Source organism: Oncorhynchus nerka, linkage group LG17, assembly GCF_034236695.1.
Source record: "Oncorhynchus nerka isolate Pitt River linkage group LG17, Oner_Uvic_2.0, whole genome shotgun sequence".
NCBI classification, from domain to species: domain Eukaryota; kingdom Metazoa; phylum Chordata; class Actinopteri; order Salmoniformes; family Salmonidae; genus Oncorhynchus; species Oncorhynchus nerka.
In genome coordinates, this window is record NC_088412.1 from 35,092,595 (window position 1) to 35,115,447 (window position 22,853).

The 22,853-nt window shown below is 41.9% G+C and overlaps 1 protein-coding gene across 1 annotated transcript in view; it reads right to left on the minus strand.

The window, feature by feature from the left end:
- LOC115145159 (carboxyl-terminal PDZ ligand of neuronal nitric oxide synthase protein-like) overlaps nt 1-22,853 on the minus strand; it is a 249,689-nt gene that overhangs the window by 201,218 nt on the left and 25,618 nt on the right. The window contains exon 2 of the mRNA XM_029686485.2: nt 11,931-12,002. Within this exon, the coding sequence (XP_029542345.1) occupies nt 11,931-12,002 (72 nt within the window). The remainder of the gene's footprint in view (nt 1-11,930; nt 12,003-22,853) is intronic.

Genomic DNA, 22,853 nt, shown 5'->3' on the forward strand with positions numbered 1-22,853 from the left:
ATACTACCCCCGTCACCAAGAAGTTAAGACATGGATTTCATGTTGTGATGTTAGCAAGGTACCTAAAAGTAGTTTGAAGAAATGTTTCCATTTGATTAGCTAAACAAAACTTATTTAAACTGTGAAATTGTTGCGGAAATCAGCCTTGTTTGCATAGCGATGATGAAAAGAACATACTTTAGGGTGTAATGATCTCAAATTTTAATCATTATATCATTAATTTGAATCATCATCACACCGTTGATAAAGCAACGGACTATATCCGTTTATAGAATCTCATTGTGACACAGGGGGCGCCCGGCCCGCCAAAAGGAGTCGCTACAGCACGATGAGCCAAGTAAAACCCACCTGGCCAAACCCTCCCCTAACCCGGATGACACTGGGCCAATTGTGCACCGCACTATGGGAATCCCGATCACAGATGTTTTTGATACAGCACAGGACCGAACCCGGGTCTGTTATGATGCCTCTAGCACTGTGATGCAGTGCCTTAGACCGCTGCGCCACTAGGGAGGCCCTTATAAACACATTTCATTCAATTCTCCTTATATGACTGAAGACATAAGCAACAAAAAATGGGAGACACAAATTTTACAATATGACGTCCACCTTGCCTGGAGGAGGGAATTGTTCCCCCCCCCAAAAAAAACTTTCCAGTGATTTTCAAATAAAATTTTATTGGTCACGTACACATGGTTAGCAGATGTTAATGTGAGTGTAGTGAAATGCTTGTGGGACCTGAAGCGAGGCGACCATCTCTGTCAGCGCTATCATCTGATCGAATGATAAAGACAGTGAATATGCGCACACTTACCGGGAATTTGGATGATGCTCTCTGCTGGTGCCAATAACATAGGTTACTGTTCACTCAATTGGGAGATGATAATTTTGTTAACTAGAAACAGATTAGATAATTTTCTTTGTCTTCTCTTTTTAGCAATAACCATTTGCTTTTTTAAAAGTATTGTGATGGGCCTAGGCTTATTTAATAGGTAGGAATCATTCGTTTTTACTCACCGAAGCAACAACACAATGTGGTCAAAGACTTAGTAATTTAGTTGTAGAAAGCAGCCAGTGTTAGTTTTAATTTCAGACCCAACATTCATTACGACTCATTTGTGGCCTAAAAGCGAGAAGCTAGCTTTGAAGTGAAACCGGTTTGTCAGGATGAAGCGAGCGGATTGGAGTAAGGGAACCGCAGGCACTACTGTATGCGGTGCTCATTTAACCCCAGAGGATTTCGATGGCTATAACCAGCGGAAGGCATGATTCGGAATGCGACTGAAACCAGGTGCTTTGCCGAGTGTGAAGGTGAAGCCTGCAACCTCTGTTTCCTACTGGTAACTTTACATCTCGAGTGTCAGCAGTGATCGAGATAAGCCGGGTAAATTGTACTAGTTATGTATTTTGTATTGAACTATTTATGTATTTTGTCCCTATAATAATAATAGGGGGAGTGGTGTAACATTATTTGAGTTCATTATTGCATTAGATTAGTGGGGATTCTATTTCTATATTGACATCCAGGCAGACCGTGGAGAAGCAGGAATGTTGCGTCATACAGCCCACTCCTTTCTCTGTCATCGTGGACGTTGTCTGAAAGTTTTCCTGACAGGACCCTATGGTTATCGGCATGGGAATATCCTTGCTGCACGAGCACCTACAACACATTATTTTTATGTGGTTCAGCCGTAGTTATGAAGGAGGTGACATTATAGGGTGTATTCTCAGAAGGAAAGTAGCTAGCAATATTACCAATCAACATTCCCAACATGTGGAGCCACATCCTACACTACAAGTTAAGCACCAGTGCACTCTCAGAAATGGGAAAGTGATCCCATTTTAACAATTTATTTCTGGAGGAAGTTTCCTCTGCAGTCAAATGCTAGCTGGCAAGTCTAGTTAGCTGGCTAAAATAGCTAGCTAGGATTCTTACATGGGAAGTGCTGCTCTCACTAGCTCTCGCTTTGTTTGGTAGTTAACTCAGCCAACAGTCTTTTCCCCAATGTCAATATGTAAGTATCTGCTCTCTCTTAGCTTTTTTTTTATCTGCCGGAGGGTTTCGTTTTAGTTATGTTTTATGGGTTACTGCCTGTGCTTGCTGATCTTCCCTTGTTGCAACGTTAACTGGCTAGGCCAGCTAAAATATCTAACGTTAACTGGCTGTCTAGGTAGCTGGCTAAGATAACGTTATTTGCATTTAACACTCTTTGATAACTGGTTAGATGTGGTTATGTATTTCAAATACTTTGGTTTACTTGAATGTAGCTGTAAACTAGTTGTTGATAGCAACTGGCTGACTCATCAAATGCTAACGTAATGTTAGCAGGCTGGTAGGGCTAATGTTAGCTAGCTAGTAGGACTACCGTTAGCTAGCTAGGACTACTGTTAACAGGCTAGTTGACTAGCATCCTTGCAAGCTGATTTGTAACAATATATTCATAAAGTAAGTTAGCTGAACATTTAATTGAAATCAGTAGTCATGAGGGCAAACGATTTTGTTTAATTTTAAGTTATACATTTGAATTGATTTCTGTTGGAGTTTACAACATAGGGAATAGGCTGGCTTGCCGGGATCTCCATACTACGTCACACACCGCAAATGTTTTTTCTGGAATGACTTTGGCATTCTTCAGAATTTTTATGCAATATCTAGAAAAATAGAAAAGTGAGGTATAACTTTGCATTGGGACTTTTGATGCGTATTGTAATGCAAATCCATATGTTACATATGGTTAAGTTGATGCTATCTACTCTTTAACTGCTTTTCACTGACCACTGCAACTCAACAATCAACTTTTTGGGAAGCTATTTGCCAAATGCGCTGCCCAAATGACATGCTTAAAACAATTCACAGCTCATTAGCTCAAAAAATGTAATGATAATTTGTGGCCAAATCATGCCCTCTGGTGTAGTATTTTGAATGATTTTATTTATTTATGTAATTTAATTTATTTTAGGGAAGCTTATCTTCCCCTAGCCTAATGGACGTGCCGCCTATGCCAACATCAATGTGTAACCGGTGCATAAAACAGCTGGCCACGAAGCTTACAAGGTCAACTTCAAATGCCAACATCAAATTCAAAGAAATCGGCGCACTACCTAAATGGCTGAAAATAAAAGCAAACTGTCTAGCACTGTATGCTGAGAGAAAGGCTGCGCAGGCTGGCAGCTTCTCTCGCGAGAGATGCTCTGCATGGTCCTAAAGCCAGCCCACCAATATGCTAAACAGCCATTGCATTTGAATCAGGATTGGAGTAATTTTAGTAAACTTTTTGTAGCCTACTTTTACATTTTGGTCTTGAGCTGTGGAACTTAATTAAAAAGGGGTCTGAAATTAGAGCAGCATCTCCATTAGTTACAGCAGGGCCTGACAAAAGTCTGTTCTGCTTCTCAGAAGAGAAACGGTGAATCAGCCAAAGTTTCAATCCTCCATTTAATGAAGGGAGAGTGAAATGACTCGCTTAATGTATTGCTTAGCAAAGGACATCGAGGAGGGAAGAAGGAAAGGTGAGAGAGTGAGAGTCAGGGAGCAAAGTAGAGAGAGAGAGACGAAGGGAGAAAAGGAGGGAGTGGGAGAGAGGAAGGGAAAAAAGGAGAGGAGGGTAAGGTTTGATTTAGTGGTCAGTCTCTCTGGGAAACGAAGGATGGCGTCCGACTATGTCTTGGCTCTGTTTCCACACTCTGGGTCAGTGCTGTTGACGGCACATTGCTGCTGTCGAGAGAGGGTATACACACACATACACGCACACACACACACGCACACACACACGTACACACTGGGACTTTGATTGTGTGAGCTGCTCTTCAGGGAGGATAGAGAGGGCAGGAACTCCAGAATGAGTCCCACTGACAGCCAGAGAGGATAGATGGGAGAGGAATCCTCATCTATGCTGAGCCTTCTGCATATCTTACTGCTCCACACAAATGACTATATAGCCCCACAGATAATCTAGACCAGGGATGGGTAACTCCAGTCCTCTAGGGCCTGTTTGGTGTCACACTGACCGTGTCTAAACTTAACAGTTCATGAAGCTTTTGTATTCTGATAAGGGAGTTCTGATCATAGAATTCAGAACACGTCATGTGTCTACATTTACATTTAAAAATGTGTCCACCATGTCCACATTGTGTCTGTTCCCACGCTATATTCAAATGCCATATGCATTCTACAAACTGTGGAATAGCCTAAATATTGTAATAACACAACAACAACTGATGGCTTAGCTAACTACTTTAGCTAGGTAGCCAGCTAGCCCCTGTAGCTAGCCAGCAAGCTATCAAGCAGCGCTAAAGAGATTGCAAATGAGTTAGCATAACTCTAGCCAAACAAAACATCCCTCAACGTTATAATGAAAAGGTCCCAAAACACAACTTTTCTGGAGACTTGTGGGAGGACTGCTGATGATGTTGCCCGCTGTGTACGTCAAGTGTAGACACGAACACTTTTTCCCCAGCCCCAGCCAACATATTCTGACTCCAATCAACTAATCATGATTTTAAGTTTAAGAAGGCAATTAGTTTAATCAGCTATGTTTGCTAGGGATGGGGGAAAAGTGTGACACCACTCCAGCTCCTGAGGACTTGAGTTGCCCATCACTGATCTAGACCTCTGTGTGAGTCAAGCATCTGGTACAACACTAGGCTAGCTAGCTATCACTCCTTCCCACAGCACTACTCTCTAAGGCCCTACAGTACAGCCACACTGCTGAAAGCTTATATTAAAGCCACTGAGATATTTACACAGACCTACTATCTGCCAACCGAGTCTCCCTGTAGGGAAGCCAGACATTACACATAAGAAGGATATGGGTAAGCAGTGGTGTGTTAGTTGTGTGTTAGTGCTGGACTCATTTGGTAGAGCATGGCGCTTGCAACACCAGGATTGTGGGTTTGATTTCCACAGGGGAATGGTATGGAAAAAATGTATGCACTCACTACTGTAAGTCGCTCTGGAAAAACATTCTAAAATGTCATACAAAAGCCTGCACACCGTGCAGTTTTCCAGGACCAGTGCTATATGTAGATGATGATCCCTGATGTAGGCTTGCTATATCCTCAGAGAGCAGCAGTAGCATCACATTAAGACTTTAACACCCAGCAGCATCCCTCCCACTTCAGAGAACAGGACAGGACATTAATGGAGTAGAGGTTGTTTAATTTGACAGGCGCCTGGATCCCATCTCATTACTGTCAATCACATAGACACAGGTAAACACCAGGCAGCAGGATAATTGAAGAGCCAAATAAATTAGATGCTGAGAGTGAATCACTGAAACACAATGCCTCTGCCTGTCTTTCTCTTCTCTGTCTCTCTGTCTGTCTTTCTCTCTGTTCTCTCTACCCGTCTTTCTGTCTAGCGCTCTCTCTCTTTCTGTATTCGTCTGTACCCCTCTCTCCCTCTCTTTTCTATCTAACAAGGCTGTAATGCTGTTTAAATGAAACCTCTGTAGTTAATTTGAGACAAAAGGATTTCATGGAGAACTGTAGATGATGTGGCGTGGGAGACACAAGGGCTGGAGGAGCAGTCACCACCATGCCTATACTCACACCCATACCCATACATATCCATGTGCACCATATCCATACCCACACTCAAACCCATACCAATGCCCTATACCCTGTATGCCGGCACATACAGTAAAGAGGGAGCTAGGCAAAAGGGCACATTTACATTTGCAGGCGCTATACAACCAGTAGTTGACCCCTATGATTCTATCAGTTCTGTCATTCAGTATGAGTACAAACAAGCTAATAGCACAATGTTCAACATGAACAAATTAGAATATTTATTAGGACTATATTGTACTTACTGGAATAATTACACAGTAATAAGGACACTGTAATGTAAAAATGTAACAAGGCCTGATTGAACTATTTTCACATATAACCTGTTCTCCTGCCAACAACAACAGCTGCTGTTATCCCCCAGCAGCGTTACGCACTCTGGGCAGCGATCCTCGGCTCTCAAGCAGTTTGCACCTTTACGGGAACCTCTTAAGTAACAAGGTCTAAAAAATAACAAACAATGACTGATAGCAAGCCATGTGGTATGGTGGGAGTATGGGAGAATTGAACATATTTGAAAAAAACTACAGATGAAAACTTTCTCCTGAGGAGACGTGATGTTCCACAGGAATCTCTTTTGAGATAGAAATCTAACTTCACATGCACTTACAGGACTTTGTAAGCAAGGACCAGGAGCGAATATGAACCTTATCACCTTTGTATGTACTGTTAAAACAGTGATGACATAGCCTACTTTTACCAAACAGCCAACATTATCATGCAGTGTAGGAATCAACAGGACATAGAAAAAGTAAATGGTCATAAGACAAGAAACACAGGATGGTGGTGAATATTGAGTTCAGAGGCTACATTTTAAGATGGACAAAGAAAAAGAGAGAAACTTCCAAAAGCAGTTTCTATTATTAAGTATGTCCACCCCACTGCCTCACTTCAAAGATCACCATCCCTGATCACCGTCCGACCATCTGCACTACAGCCCTACTACACTCTCACACGAGAACATGAAAAAGCGGCACCGTAGACTTTACAAAAGCCTAAAAACCTGAGCAATAAATTCTGTCTGTTCCAGTGTTGCTTATCTATGCCGATTTAGTCCTGCAAGGCGAATCATTTGTTGATTGATTTGTCACACTTTCTGGTGGTGTGGTCAAATTGTACTGGAGGCGGTAGAAGGGCCACCCAGGGGAGGGTAGTGCGTTTTATCCACGGTTTACATCAAGGGATTTTGGTACTTTCCCTATACATTAGCTATGCACAGTACTGACATCGGTTGCCGCCGTTGGCTCTGGGTTCCTATTTGTCACACTCCTCTGATATTTGCCTCTTCAAAGGCCATGAAACAACATGTTTTGTTGCCCATGATTTGTCTTTTTTATCAGAGTTATTGATCTCACAATAAGCTAGACTCAAGTAACTTCCATGACAGTCTTGTGGTGCTGAAAAGCGGCAGCCGCGGAGAAATCAATCGGGAGGTGGCCAGCACGTGGTGCTGAAATTAGGCTAATTTGAGTAAATAATTTCAAGTCTTCATTTTCATTTGAATTAACTAACAAGAGGGCTTTGTGTTGGAGCCTATTTCTTCCTATTTAAGAAATAAGAGGTAGGCCTACGTGTTTGACATACTACATTATAGGCTATCCATAGATATACATTATAGGCCATCCATAGATTTGTCAGCCAGTTCCTCCAGTAGTGTCACCACTACTTAAATACCTCTGTGTTGTGAAGGGCTTGGTGTGTTAAGCTAATACCAGTGCTTGAATTGAGGGGGTAGGCCTACGTGAGTGTATGCCATAGCCTCATTTTTGCTAGTTTAAGATTATGAAGAAACTAAAATGGATTCTGAATATAACGACGATGCCTTGGGCTAAAAACAAGGCACAAGAAAGACACGCCTCTGATGCATATGGGGGTTAATGGTCTTTGGTTAATCTCTATGACATTCAGAGGCTGAGCTAAGAAGAAAAATTTAAAACTTTGGAAGTAGGCCTACAGATGTCGGATCTGAACTTGATCACTCTTTTGTTGCGGAAAATTTTCCCGTATCAGGAAATTCAAATGAGCCTCGTGAGTCCCTGAAAAAGAGCAGTTCTCTTTCTCTCCATGTGGGGGATAATAAAATAATAGCTAAACCAAAATTAGTTTCCATTCATTCAAATTGTCTGATAAATTGCCACAGTGGATTTGCCATGGTATACAATTAAATACTTTATTTCTATTGTACGGAATGCTTGTAAAAAATGGCATTAGTCTGTTCAAAAATGACTCCAGTTCCAGTGGCATGCATTGAAATGTGTGGCTTTCTTGTGGCTTTCTTTTGCAAAATATCTATGAAGAAACAGGCTTATTTTCAAATAACTGACATTAAGGTGTGGGATGCTCACTGTATTACAGGGCCCGGTTTCCCAAAAGCATGTTGAGGCTAAGTTAATCGGTAAGTTCAATCAAACCTTTGTAGGAGCATCTTTAAATCTCAGAGCTGTTTCCCAAAACCCTCATTAACGTTGCACTTAAATAAGCTTGTAATATAATGCCTGCCTCAGACCACTCGTCGAACAGCTAAGTGCGTTGTTTTTTCCCCTCCCGCATCACTTTATACACAGAAGATCTCCGCTAAACATAGAATCACATGGCTTATCCATATATCTGTGACTGCCGATAACTTGTCTTTGCAATTGACACAACAAGCAATGTATAAAAAGATGCTTCAAATAAAAACAGAGATGACTGCAATAAAATATAAACAGTAGGCTATAGGCCTATTTCAATCATATTGAAATGCCTTTCATGTTCAATCAATTGAGTTATATTTTGATACTTGTAGGGTACTATCTGTAATTTGTCTCAATATCTTTTATGATGTGTAGCCGAATATGTGCGCAATGATGTGCCAAATCAGTGATTGAATACATTTTATTGAGTAAGCATTAGAATAATCCACCTCAATATTTGCAGCCGTAGGTGGTGATATCTCCCTAGGAGCTGATCCGTCGTCAGTATAGTGAAATAATGACAATTTTAAGGAAAGATTTGAATGGAGAAAGCTGATCCGATAGCAGCGCTCCCTTTTTTTTCGTTCCATCAGTATCCAAAAGACGCACTTAGCGACGCTCCAAAGACGCACTTAGCGACAGTTCTCTCTGCGTGGCGTTTTGGGAAAAGCATGTTACATCTTTGGCTGTTGTAGGAAAGGTGCATTGTTAAAATAAAATACTCATAAGCCTTAGTTCCATTACTATTGGGAAACTGGGCCTAGGTCTATTTCACTCCAGCAGCTGGCATATTCTGTCCATTCAAAATTCACTTGTGGGAACATGGCGGCTCTCAACACCCGACAACAGAAAGAGTTGGCCACACTTGTCTATGCCGTTCGGCCATCGCTCATCCATATATTTATATGTACATATTCTTATTCATTCCTTTACACTTGTGTGTAAGAGGTAGTTGTTGTGAAATTGTTAGATTACTGTTTAGATATTACTGCATGGCCGGAATTAGAAGCACAACTAGAAGCTACACTCGCAATAACATCTGCTAACCATGTGTATGTGACAAATAAAATGTGATTTAATTTGAACGGATCTCAGGGTGTATGATTATACGAATCCACAGTTTTGAAGTCACAACGTAAATTGTTTGCCTCGCAGCGGAATCGGGGGATCTGACCTATGCGGAGAATAGGATCAGCATCTACCCAGATCTGAGTGCCGAACTGCTGAGACAGAGGGCGACCTACAACAAGGTGAGATCCCAGCCACGCAAGCTAAACCTGAGATGCAGCTTCATCCACCAGGCAAAACGAATCTTGACCTTCCATTCCTGGGTGGGGAATGACCAATGGGTGGGTTTCCCTGTGGGTCCTGATTGTTGTTTTGGTTGCAATAGGCCTCTTGTTATTTGATTATATTCCAATAGGATACATTCTGAAGGCTACTCGTTAGCCTATCCCCCCCACCCACCAGTTGGCTGGATGTCCTTTGGGTGGTGGACCATTCTTGATGCACCCCGTTCAAAGTAGAGGTCGACCGATTAATCGGAATGGCCAATCGGAAATATTTTTGGGTGCAGATTTTGCCAATTAAAAAAAAAAATGTTTTTACCTTTATTTAACCTCTTCAACCTATGGGGGCGCTATGTCATTATTGGATAAAAAAAAGTGCCCGTTTTAAGCGCAATATTTTGTCACGAAAAGATGCTCGACTATGCATATAATTGGCAGCTTTGGAAAGAAAACACTCTGACGTTTTCAAAACTGCAAAGATATTATCTGTGAGTGCCACAGAACTCATGCTACAGGCGAAACCAAGATGAAACCTCAAACAGGAAATGAGCAGACTTTTTGAGGCTCTGTTTCCCATCGTCTCCTTATATGGCTGTGAATGTGTGATGAATGAACCTAAGCTCTCTGCCGTTCGTCCAAGATGTCTGCAGCATTGTGACGTATTTGTAGGCATATCATTGGAAGATTGGCCATAAGAGACTACATTTGCCAGGGGTCCGCCCGGTGTCCTTTGTCTAAATTGTTGCGTAATCTTCAGCTGCATGCATTTTGCCATGCGATTCAGAGGGGAAAGGACACTTCCACGAACCATATATCATCGAAGAGATATGTGAAAAACACCTTGAGGATTGGTTCTAAACAATGTTTGCCATGTTTCAGTCGATATTATGGAGTTAATTTGGAAAAAAGTTCGGCGTTTGGATAACTGAATTTTCGGGTTTATTTGGTAGCCAAACGTGACGCACCAAACGGACCGATTTTTCCTGCACAAATAATCTTTCAGGAAAACTGAACATTTGCTATCTAACTGAGTCTCCTCATTGAAAACATCCGAAGTTCTTCAAAGGTAAATTATTTTATTTGAATGGTTTTCTGGTTTTTATGAAAATGTTGCCTGCTGATGCTAACGCTAAATGCTAATGCTAAATGCTAACGCTAAATGCTAAATGCTAGTTTTGCTATTGTTGAGAAGCATATTTTTGAAAATCTGAGATGACAGTGTTAACAAAAGGCTAAGCTTGAGAGCTAGCATTTTGATTTAATTTAATTTGCGATTTTCATGAATAGTTAACGTTGTGTTATGCTAATGAGCTTGCGGATAGATTTACACAATCCTGGATACAGGTTTTTTTAGTAGCTAAACGTGACGCACAAAATGGAGCGAACAAATAATCTTTCAGGAAAAACGGAACATTTGCTATCTGAGAGTCTCCTCATTGAAAACATCCGAAGTTCTTCAAAGGTAAATTATTTTATTTGAATGGTTTTCTGGTTTTTGTGAAAATGTTGCCTGCTGAATGCTAACGCTAAATGCTAATGCTAGCTATCAATAGCTATCAATACTGTTACACAAATGCTAGTTTTGCTATGGTTGAGAAGCATATTTTTGAAAATCTGAGATGACAGTGTTGTTAACAAAAGGCTAAGCTTGAGAGCTAGCATATTGATTTAATTTAATTTGCGATTTTCATGAATAGTTAACGTTGCGTTATGGTAATGAGCTTGAGGCTGTATTCACGATCCCGGATCTGGGATGGCTCGCCGCAAGAAGTTAACTAGGCAAGTCAGTTAAGAACACATTCTTATTTTCAATGATGGCCTAGGAACGGTGGGTTAACTGCCTTGTTCAGGGGCAGAATGACAGATGTTCACCTTGTCAGCTCGGGGGATCCAATCTTGCAACCTTACAGTTAACTGGTCCAACGCTCTAACCACCTGCCCCTCATTGCACTCCACGAGGAGTTACGCGAATGCAGTAGAAACCAAGGTAAGTTGCTGGCTAGCATTAAACTTATTTTATAAAAAACTATCAATCAATCATAATCACTAGTTATAACCACACATGGTTGATGATATTACTAGTTTATCTAGCGTGTCCTGCGCTGCAGATAATCAATGCAACGCTGGGGGATGATTTAACAAAAGCGCATTTGTGAAAAAAGCACAATCGTTGGATGACTATACCTAACCATACACACCAATGCCTTTCTTAAAAATCAATACACAGAAGCATATAATGACATTTCGAGTTGAATCCACATCCTAACCCAGCAATTTTCAAATAGTTACTTCATTTTTTATTTATTTAAATTTGACCTTTATTTAACTAGGCAAGTCAGTTAAGAACAAATACTTATTTTCAATGACGGCCTTGTTCAGGGACAGAATGACAGATTTATTTACCTTGTCTGCTCGGGGATTTGATCTTGCAACCTTTCGGTTACTAGTCCAACACTCTAACCACTAGGCTACCTGTCGCCCTTTATGTTCTAGCCCCAACACATATCTAGCTAGATTTACCCCATGGCCTACATGCCAATGGGGCATTATGTGGCAGGTTCGACAACGGAACAACAGTAGCTGAGGTGACTAGTTTGTTTAGATGAAGGGGACAACTAACCCGTATTCTCCTCATAGCAGCCACAATCTCCACTCTGCTGTTCGGCCGAGCCACGTCCAGACTGCCGATGTACTGGTTAGGAACAAAACAGAAAGCAACGATAGAAATGTTACCATATTTATTTGACCATTGTGATATATTATACAGTGGCATAATTTTGGGGGGCATATAATTATTACAAGATAATATCACACTATTACAAAATAATTAAAGAAACTATAATGAAATAATAAATTATCTCGTTAATACAAGAAAGATAACGTTATAATGAGAAAGATCTAGCTAATACAAGACAATCCGGTTGCACGTTATTAAGAGAAATAGCCTTTATTATGCTGAAACGTTAAGCTTGGCTTCCTCTCATGCACAGGTTGACATTATGTCCGGTTTGCTTGAGTTAATCGACTTTTATTTTCACCTCGGTTTGAGGCATTGGGAGATACAGTGTTAGTGTCATGAGCAATATAGATGGTGTTGTCATTAGTTTACATCCATTGCGGAGAATACTGAGTTCTCTAAGACTACTGATGAAAAAAACTACTGAACCTCCTTGATATAGCTTTATTTATTTTTAATCAACTGGGCCGACATGGGAAGCTTCATGAATACAAACAAATACATCTTAAATGCATCCAAGAAAGATATGTGGTGACCTAAAACACAGTCAGGCATTTACTTCATATTCTAGACCCCCATGGAGTGTGCCTTTTGGTGGAAGTATCTGGGAACGAGATTAGCTAGCATGCTGCCTAACCTTCACAACCAAGAGGACATAGAGGAACAGCTTAGGTAAGTGTCCTTTTTGTCTTGTAATTTTACATTTGGAAGGTGCATTGAAACAATTAGCTAGCATTATATTACCTCTAGCACGGTCAACTAGCTAGCTGGCAAGCTAAATGAATGATGCATTGAAATTAGCTACTCTCGAGGGATTACTATGGTAGCTAGCTATGGCTACTCTCAAGAACAAGCAAGCCTGTATCTGAGAAGCATGTCCAACTGATTGAGCGTTCTACTCAACGCATTCTCAATGAACGCTGATTTAATCAAAAGTGCATTACAGTGGCTTGGATATACAAAGATTGCAAAAGGAGGCAAATAATTTGTAGGAAAAGCTGTTGTCATAATTTTGATGCTGCCAGATTGACTTTAGATTCAGTAAAATGTTAGCTAAGATTGAGTGGAGACCACTGGAATTTCGCTAGCTAACATTACCATTGATAGCTATTTTTGACCAAATTTGCTAGCTAATGACAACATCGCCATCCATTTGACGACATGATAATGATGGCATAGTTGTTTCCTGTTAAACTTTTGCCTACTTTTGCAATGCCATCATACACTGCTCAAAAAAATAAAGGGGACACTTAAACAACAGAATGTAACTCCAAGTCAATCACACTTCTGTGAAATCAAACTGTCCACTTAGGAAGCAACACCGATTGACAATAAATTTCACATGCTGTTGTGCAAATGGAATAGACAACAGGTGGAAATTATAGGCAATTAGCAAGACACCCCCAATAAAGGAGTGGTTCTGCAGGTGGTGACCAGACCACTTCTCAGTTCCTATGCTTCCTGGCTGATGTTTTGGTCACTTTTGAATGGCGGTGCTTTCACTCTAGTAGTAGCATGAGACGGAGTCTACAACCCACACAAGTGGCTCAGGTAGTGCAGCTCATCCAGGATGGCACATCAATGCGAGTTGTGGCAAGAAGGTTTGCTGTGTCTGTCAGTGTAGTGTCCAGCGCATGGAGGCGCTACCAGGAGGTAGGCCAGTACATCAGGAGACGTGGAGGAGGCCGTAGGAGGGCAACAACCCAGCAGCAGGACCGCTACCTCCGCTTTTGTGCAAGGAGGAGCAGGAGGAGCACTGCCAGAGCCCTGCCAAATGACCTCCAGCAGGCCACAAATGTGCATGTGTCTGCTCAAACGGTCAGAAACAGACTCCATGAGGGTGGTAAGAGGGCCCGACGTCCACAGGTGGGGGTTGTGCTTATAGCCCAACACCGTGCAGGACGTTTGGCATTTGCCAGAGAACACCAAGATTGGCAAATTCGCCACTGGCGCCCTGTACTCTTCACAGATGAAAGCAGGTTCACACTGAGCACATGTGACAGACGTGACAGAGTCTGGAGACGCCGTGGAGAACGTTCTGCTGCCTGCAACATCCTCCAGCATGACCGGTTTGGCGGTGGGTCATTCATGTTGTGGGGTGGCATTTCTTTGGTTTGCCGGACAGCCCTCCATGTGCTCGCCAGAGGTAGCCTGACTGCCATTAGGTACCGAGAGGAGATCCTCAGACCCCTTGTGAGACCATATGCTGGTGCGGTTGGCCCTGGGTTCCTCCTCATGTGGCTGGAGTGTGTCAGCAGTTCCTGCAAGAGGAAGGCATTGATGCTATGGACTGGCCCGCCCGTTCCCCAGACCTGAATCCAATTGAGCACATCTGGGACATCATGTCTCGCTCCATCCACCAACACCACGTTGCACCATAGACTGTCCAGGAGTTGGCAGATGCTTTAGTCCAGGTCTGGGAGGAGATCCCTCAGGAGACCATCCGCCACCTCATCAGGAGCATGCCCAGGCGTTGTAGGGAGGTCATAAAGGCACGTGGAGGCCACACACACTACTGAGCCTCATTTTGACTTGTTTTAAGGACATTACATCAAAGTTGGATCAGCCTGTAGTGTGGTTTTCCACTTTAATTTTGAGTGTGACTCCAAATCCAGACCTCCATGGGTTGATAAATTTGATTTCCATTGATAATTTTTGTGTGATTTTGTTGTCAGCACATTCAACTATGTAAAGCAAAAAGTATTTAATAAGTATATTTCATTCATTCAGATCTAGGATGTGTTATTTTAGTGTTTTTTTGAGCAGTGTATTTCCAGGCAACAAAAAAGTAATTGGCCCCCATCACAGGAGGTTGGTGGCACCTTAATTGGTGAGGACGGGCTCTGGGACTCCAAGACAGACGGACAGACAGACAAAGACACACCCAGGGCTTATGGTAATGGCTGGAGCAGAATTGGTGGAATGGTATCAAATACATCAAACACATAGTTCCCCTATGTTTGCGCTGTTCCAGCTATTACTATGAGCTGTCCTCCTCTCAGCAGCCTCCATTGGCCTGCTGTGCTTCACCACTCGGTGCAGTCTGCTGACCATTGCTGAGGCCAGGAAGATGTCCGCCAGCCGAAGTAAGAGCCAAGTTCATTGCCATGCAGTTACAATCCCCTTTGCTTCCACCCACTTCACATTCTTCTTCAGGTGCTGATATTACTTTCTAAATTAAATGTTATTATGGTCAGATTACTTACAATAGTGAACTATTATATCAGCTCAAGGGACAGTACCAGAGACCGTAAGGGGGCTGTTGCCTGATTAGAAGTTTACAGAAGTTATTTTTTTAATACATTATTTTCTATATTAGTTTAGGGTTCATCAAATCCCAACCTGACAGTGTGCCTTTCAACTATTCTATTTTGTTTTCCAACCCTCAGGAAACCATGAGAAGGGAGTGGGCCACCTGACCAAAAACCATTGCTGTGTGTGGTTAAACTCCAGCAGCTCCTCTAGGTGCTTCAGCAGACCTACTGTCTTTTAGATCCTGCTGAAACGGTCCACTATCAGCCAGGTGAGGATGCTCTCCCATGGAAAGGATGAGCTGTTGTGGCAACAAAATGGCTGAAAGTTGCCTGAGTCGTGCCTCGTTTTCTGAAAAGTTTAAATTTACTCCTGAAGATCTTAGTGCATTAAACTGACAACTACAGACAAGACTGTTTGAGGCACAGCATGTTTTCCTGTCATCGGGAATCTGAAATATATTAAAGTAGCAAGGGGGGGGGGGGAATTCTTATGCACGCTCAAGTGTTCTGTTTTTTGCCTTTTGTTTCACAATAAAAATATTTTGCATCTTCAAAGTGGTAGGCATGTTATGCCCACAATATGGCAGAGATTGAAAAGCCATAAAACATACAGTACCAGTCAAAAGTTTGACACACCTACTCATTCAAGGGTTTTTAGTTATTTTTACTATTTTATACATTGTAGAATAATAGTGAAGACATCAACACTATGAAATAACACATGGAATCATGTGTAGCCAAAAGTGTTAAACAAATCAAAATATATTTTGTATTTGAGCTTCTTTGAAGTAGCCACCCTTTTCCTTGATGACAGCTTTGCACACTCTTGGCATTCTCTCAACCAGCTTCACCTGGAATGCTTATTCCCACACATGCTGAGTACTTGTTGGCTGCTTTTCCTTCACTCTGCTGTCCAACTCATCCCAAACCATCTCAATTGGGTTGAGGTCGGGTGATTGTGGTGGCCAGGTCATCTGATGCAGCACTCCATCACTCTCCTTCTTGGTCAAATTGCCCTTACACAGCCACACAGACAGTTTCACCAGCAAAACACCCCCACACCTCCTCCTCCATCCTTCACGGTGGGAACCACACATACGGAGAGCATCCGTTCACCTACTCTGTCTCACACAGACACGGTGGTTGTCAAATTTGGACTCCTCAGACCAAAGGACAGATTTCCACCGATCTAATGTCCGTTGCTCGTGTTACTTGGCCTAAGCAAGTAGCCTTTGTATCCTTTAGCAGTGGTTTCCTTGCAGAAATTCGACCATGAAGGCCTGATTTCATGCAGTCTCCTCTGAACAGTTGATGTTGAGAAGTGTCTGTTACTTGAAGTCTGTGAAGCATTTATTTGGGCTGCAACTCTAATGCACTTGTCCTCTGCAGCAGAGGTAATTCTGGGTCTTCCTTTCCTGTGGCGGTCCTCATGTAATCCAGTTTCATCATAGCTCTTGATGGTTTTGAAATGTTTCAGATTGACTGACCTTCATGTCTTAAAGTAATGATGGACTGTCATTTCTCTTTGCTTATTTGAGCTGTTCTTGACATAACATAGACCTGATCATTTACCAAATAGGGCTATCTTCTGTATACCACCCATACCTCGTTACAACACAACTGATTGGCTCAAACACATTAAGAAGGAAATAAATTCCACAAATTAACTTACAAACAAGGCTCACCTGTTAATTGAAATGCATTCCAGGTGACTACCTCATGAAAGCTGGTTGAGAGAAGGCCAAGAGTGTGCAAAGCTGTCATCAAGGCAAAGGGTGGTTGCATATGTGTTATTTCATAGTTTTGATGTCTTCACTATTATTCTACAATGTAGAAAGTAATACAAATAAAGAAAAACCCTAGAATAGATTTGTGTCCAAACTTTTGACTGGTACTGTACATTTTTGGCTATGGTCAATAATATCAAAGGCTGGACTGAAATCTACCAGTACAGATCACACAATCTTCTTATTATCAATTTATTTTAACCAATTATCAGTCATTTGTGTCAGTGCAGTACATGTTGAGTGCCCTTCTCTATAAGCATGCTGAAAGTCTGTTGTTTTCAGTTTGCTAAGAGCTGGTAGCAAGCTGATTGGTCTGCTGTTAGAACCAGTAAAGACTGCTTTTCCACTCTTGGGTAGTGGAGTGACTTTGGCTTCCCTCCAAGCCTGAGGACAAACTCCTTCCTCTAGACTCAGATTAAAGATATGACAGATAGAAGTGGCCAAAGAGTCAGCTTCCATCCTCAGTAGCCTTCCATCTAAGTTGTCAATGCCAGGAGGTTTGTCATTATTGATCGATATCACAAATTTTACCAAATTCAAATTTACAATGCATTTCCTTCATTATAATTTTTTTATGCATGCATACGATGGCTCAGTTTGTTGTTGGCATTTCCTGCTTAAGTTTGCCCACTTTGCCAATTAAGTAATCATTCAAATAATTGGTAACATTAGGGCCTCCCGACTGGTGCATCGATGCTAGAAGCGTCACTATAGACCCGGGTTTGACCTTTCGGAACCTTGGTTCTCCTAGATATAGCCACTATATTGTGATCACTGCGTCCAATGGGTACGGATACAGCTTTAGAACAGAGTTCTACAGTATTAGTAAAAATGTGATTAATACATGTGGATGATCTTATCCTGTAGTATTTGTAAACGCCCTGGTAAGTTAGTTAATAACCTGAACCAGAAAACAGGCACTGGTAAGTTGGTTAGGACATCTATTTTATGCATGACACAAGTCATTTTTCCAACTATTGTTTACAGACAGATTATCTAATTTATAATTCACTGTATCACAATTCCAGTGGGTCAGGAGTTTACATACATACAAGTTGACTGTGCCTTTAAACAGCATGGAAAAGTCCAGAAAATGATGTCATGACATTAGAAGCTTCTGATAGGCTAATTGACTTAATTTGAGTCAATTGGAGGTGTACCTGTGGGTGTATTTCAAGGCCTACCTTCAAACTCAGTGCCTCTTTGCTTGACATCATGGGAAAACCAAAAGAAATCAGCCAAGACCACAGAAAAAAAATTGTAGACATCCACAAGTTTGGTTCATCCTTGGAAGCAATTTCAAACGCCTGAAGGTACCACGTTCATCTGTACAAACAATAGTACGCAAGTATAAACACCATGGGACCACGCAGCCTTCGTACCGCTCAGGAAGGAGACGCGTTCTGTCTCCTGGAGATTAATGTACTTTGGTGCGAAAAGTGCAAATCAATCCCAGAACAACAGCAAAGGACCTTGTGTAGATGCTAGAGGAAAACAGGTACAAAAATATCTATATCCACAGTAAAACGAGTCCTATATCGACATAACCTGAAAGGCCGCTGAGCAAGGAAGAAGCCACTGCTCAAAAACCGCCATAAAAAAGCCAGACTATGGTTTGCAACTGCACATGGGGACAAAGATCGTGCTTTTTGGAGAAATGTCCTCTGGACTGATGAAACAAAAATAGAACTATTTGCCATAATGACCATCGTTATGTTTGGAGGAAAAGGGGGGAGGCTTGCAAGCCGAAGAACACCATCCCAACCGTGAAGCACGGGGGTAGCAGCATCATGTTGTGGGGGTGCTCTGCTGCAGGAGCGACTAGTGCACTTCACTAAATAGATGGCATCATGTGGATGGAAAATTATGTGGATATATTGAAGCAACATCTCAAGACATCAGTCAGGAAGCTAAAGCTTGGTCACAAATGGGTCTTCCAAATGGACAATGACCCCAAGCATACTTCCAAAGTTGTGTCAAAATGGCTTAAGGACAACAAAGTCAAGGTATTGGAGTGGCCATCACAAAGCCCTGACCTAAATCCCATAGAAATTTGTGGGCAGAACTGAAAAAGCGTGTGCGTGCAAGGAAGCCTATAAACCTGACTCATTTACACCAGCTCTGCCAGGAGAAATGGGACAAAATTCACCCAACTTTTTGTGGGAAGCTTGTGGAAGGCTCCCCGAAATGTTTGACCCAAGTTAAACAATTAAAAGGCAATGCTACCAAATACTAATTGAGTGTATGTAAACTTCTGACCCACTTGGAATGTGATGAAATAAATAAATGCTGAAATAAATCTTTCTCTCTACTATTATTATGGCATTTCACATTCTAAAAATAAAAGTGGTGAGCCTAACTGACCTAAGACAGGGATTAAATGTCAGGAATTGTGAAAAACTGAGTTTAAATGTATTTGGCTAAGGTGTATGAAAACAACCGACTTCGACTGTACACTATCAAGCACTTCACACACATTATTTTAGATACTGACTGTTAGCGCTTGGTGGCTTATAGCAACACCCCAAAATAATAGGCTTTAGATGAGGCATGTGAATCTGCAGCCACATTTCTTCAATAACTTCTCTAAGCATTACTGGGATTTGACTATTAACATATACAGCAACACCTCCCCCATAAGCATTCCTGTCTCTTCTATATATGTTATATCCTTGTATTGCTACTATTGTATCAAAGGAATTATCTAAGTGAATCTCAGAAATGCTAATATATTAATGTTATCTGACGTTAGCAAGTTACTGATTTCATGATTCTTGTTTCTAAGGATTCATATATTAACATGGGCTATGTTTAGCTCTTTCCTGGGAAGCTTCTCAGACATAATATGGAAAATAACAAACAAAGCAAGAGAAAACAAAAACACATTTAGCAGTCCATTAATCAGTTGGTGTGTGTAAGTGTGTATGAGGGCTGCAGGGTTGAAGTTACAAACCCATAGGCTTGGCTTTCTCATCCCTTCCAGGCTTTTGGGAGGGAGGGTGGACAATGTGCCTGTCATATCGGATGAAGCAAATGTCCCCACGCGCTCTGGCAGCTTTCATGGCTGGGATAAGTTATTTTCTCTTCTGGCGCACAGCTTCAGGATAGTCCTTGTTGAGGAATATGTACATTCCCCTCAAGTTCTTGGCTCTTTCTACCTTGTCCTTGAACCTCACGAATTTGACGATTGTTGGCCTGGGCCGGTGGTGGGTTTTCCAGTTCTGTGGGCACGCTTCAACTCAATCTTCCTGTGGTCCATCTCCAGTTTCTCCGAGATCGTTTCCCTCACTTTGTCCTCAGACTCCATCCAGGTCTCATGTGGACATTATGCAATTCCATCGACAACAATGTTGTCCCACCTTGATTGTCCCTCAAGATAATCTGATTTCTGTCATTTTTATCATGGATTCATATAAAAAACTAATGTCCTCTTTCAATGACTTACAGATTGTAATCTTGCCATTTTCCTGTTTAAACTCATGACCCTGGGAGAACTTTAAACTGTTCTTCAGTTTTTGGACCTCTCTAGTCTGGTCATCCATTCTTTTATTAGTTGACTCTACCAGTATTAGTACACAAAACTTGAAGCTATTTTCTTGTTGTTGTAACAACTTGATAAATTAATTTATATGTTTAGAGATAAGGATTAAATAATGTTACCCTAAAACATAACCATTAGGGAGTATAGTATATGTAGCATGTATAAATAAGGAATAATGAAAGTATTAAACTTAAATCCAATTAGGTTGGACTGGGAGAGAGAGAAATGTGTGTGTGCATAAGAAAATACCGAAGAACAATTAAACTGTGTTTGAACCGACCTGGCTAGAACTCTGAGGAACTGATGAGGACAGGGAGTACTTCTCAAGGTTTCCCCAATCTCAGGGGAATGGAACTGTTGGCTGGGTAGTGATAGACAGTGGTGAGAACTATGGAAGAGGATAAAACTCACCTACTGTTTGTGTGTATGTATGTGCGTAGGATATCTACTGTTTGTGTGGAAGTATGTGCGTAATTAAGGAGCAAGGTATGAAATAGATGTCTTTGTATTCTTGACTTTAGATTCCCTGAATAAACTGTACTAGCCTTTTGCATAAGCTGAGTCTTTGCCTAATTATTATTATACCCATGGTCTTACAACACTCGGGATTGGTCAAAGCTATTGATTGAAAGTTATTATCATTGGGATTGAAAATTCTCATGACACAACTGCTTGTAGAATACATTTTTTTGTTTAAAAGATCCTTCCACCTGTGATATAGAGACACCATCGTTCTCAACGGTACACCCGCTGGCTGTTACACTCCACAACTCCTGACAGGGCAGGTCACAAGCTCAGGACAATCCGTGGTGCCAGCCACAAGGGCTAACCGCGTCGCGGGCTGCGTTCAAGCCCTCAAGGAAACCCCACTATGGCTGCTAGGCTACCTGCTACGCCAAACAGGTCATCATCAGACCCTCGGTAGGCAGGATCACTGGACAGAGAGCAGCGGTCCCAGCAACTGATGCCAACCGCATCGCGGGATACAAAATCAAAAAGGAAGTTAGCTAGTAACAAAACTTTTCCAATAGAACACTTTTTCAGACACTTTCAAAACTTGCCAAAACAACAAACCGAGCGCTGCCTCATTCTTTGTTCAACAGGAACATTGCTGGAATATTGGCATATTGTGGGTGTCAACCTGTCTGTCTAGACAGACTACCATCCAGATATGTATTAGTGATTGATGACTGTTGGTACTAGCTAACAAAGTTCCTGTGGGTTTAATCTTGTAATTTAAAGAGAAACTTCAAATCATAGACCCTGGGGTCAAGATAAGGGAGAGAGAGAATTCGCCATCAGAGTAAGAGTGCTGATCTAGGATCAGGTCCACTCTGTCATATAATACTAAACTCAGCAAAATAAGAAACATACCTTTTTCAGGACCCTGTCTTTCAAAGATAATTCGTAAAATTCCAAATAACTTCAGATATCTTCATTGTAAAGGGTTTAAACACTGTTTCCCATGCTTGTTCAATGAACCATAAACAATTAATGAACATGCAACTGTGGAACGGTCATTAAGACACGAACAGCTTACAGACGGTTGGCAATTAAGGTCACAGTCATGAAAACTTAGGACCCTAAAATAGGCCTTTCTACTGACTCTGAAAAATACCAAAAGAAAGATGCCCAGGGTCTCTGCTCATCTGCGTGAACGTGCCTTAGGCTTGCTGCAAGGAGGCATGAGGACTGCAGATGTGGCCAGGGAAATAAATTGCAATGTCCGTACTGTGAGACGCCTAAGACAGCGCTACAGGGAGACAGGACGGACAGCTGATCATCCTCAAAGTGGCAGACCATGTGTAAAAACAGATGCACAGGATTGGTCGATCCGAACATCACACCTGCGGGACAGGCACAGGATGGCAACAACAACTACCCGAGTTACACCAGGAACGCACAATCCCGCCATCAGTGCTTAGACTGTCCACAATAGGCTGAGAGAGGCTGGACTGAGGGCTTGTAGGCCTGTTGTAAGGCAGGTTGTCACCAGACATCACTGGCAACAACGTCGCCTATGGGCACAAACCCACCGTTGCTGGACCCGACAGGACTGGCAAAAAGTGCTCTTCACTGACGAGTCGCGGTTTTGTCTCACCGGGGGTGATGGTCGGATTCGTGTTTGTCGTCGAGGGAATGAGCGTTACACCAAGGCCTGTACTCTGGAGCGGGATCGATTTGGAGGTGGAGGTTCCTCCATGGTCTGGGGCGGTGTGTCACA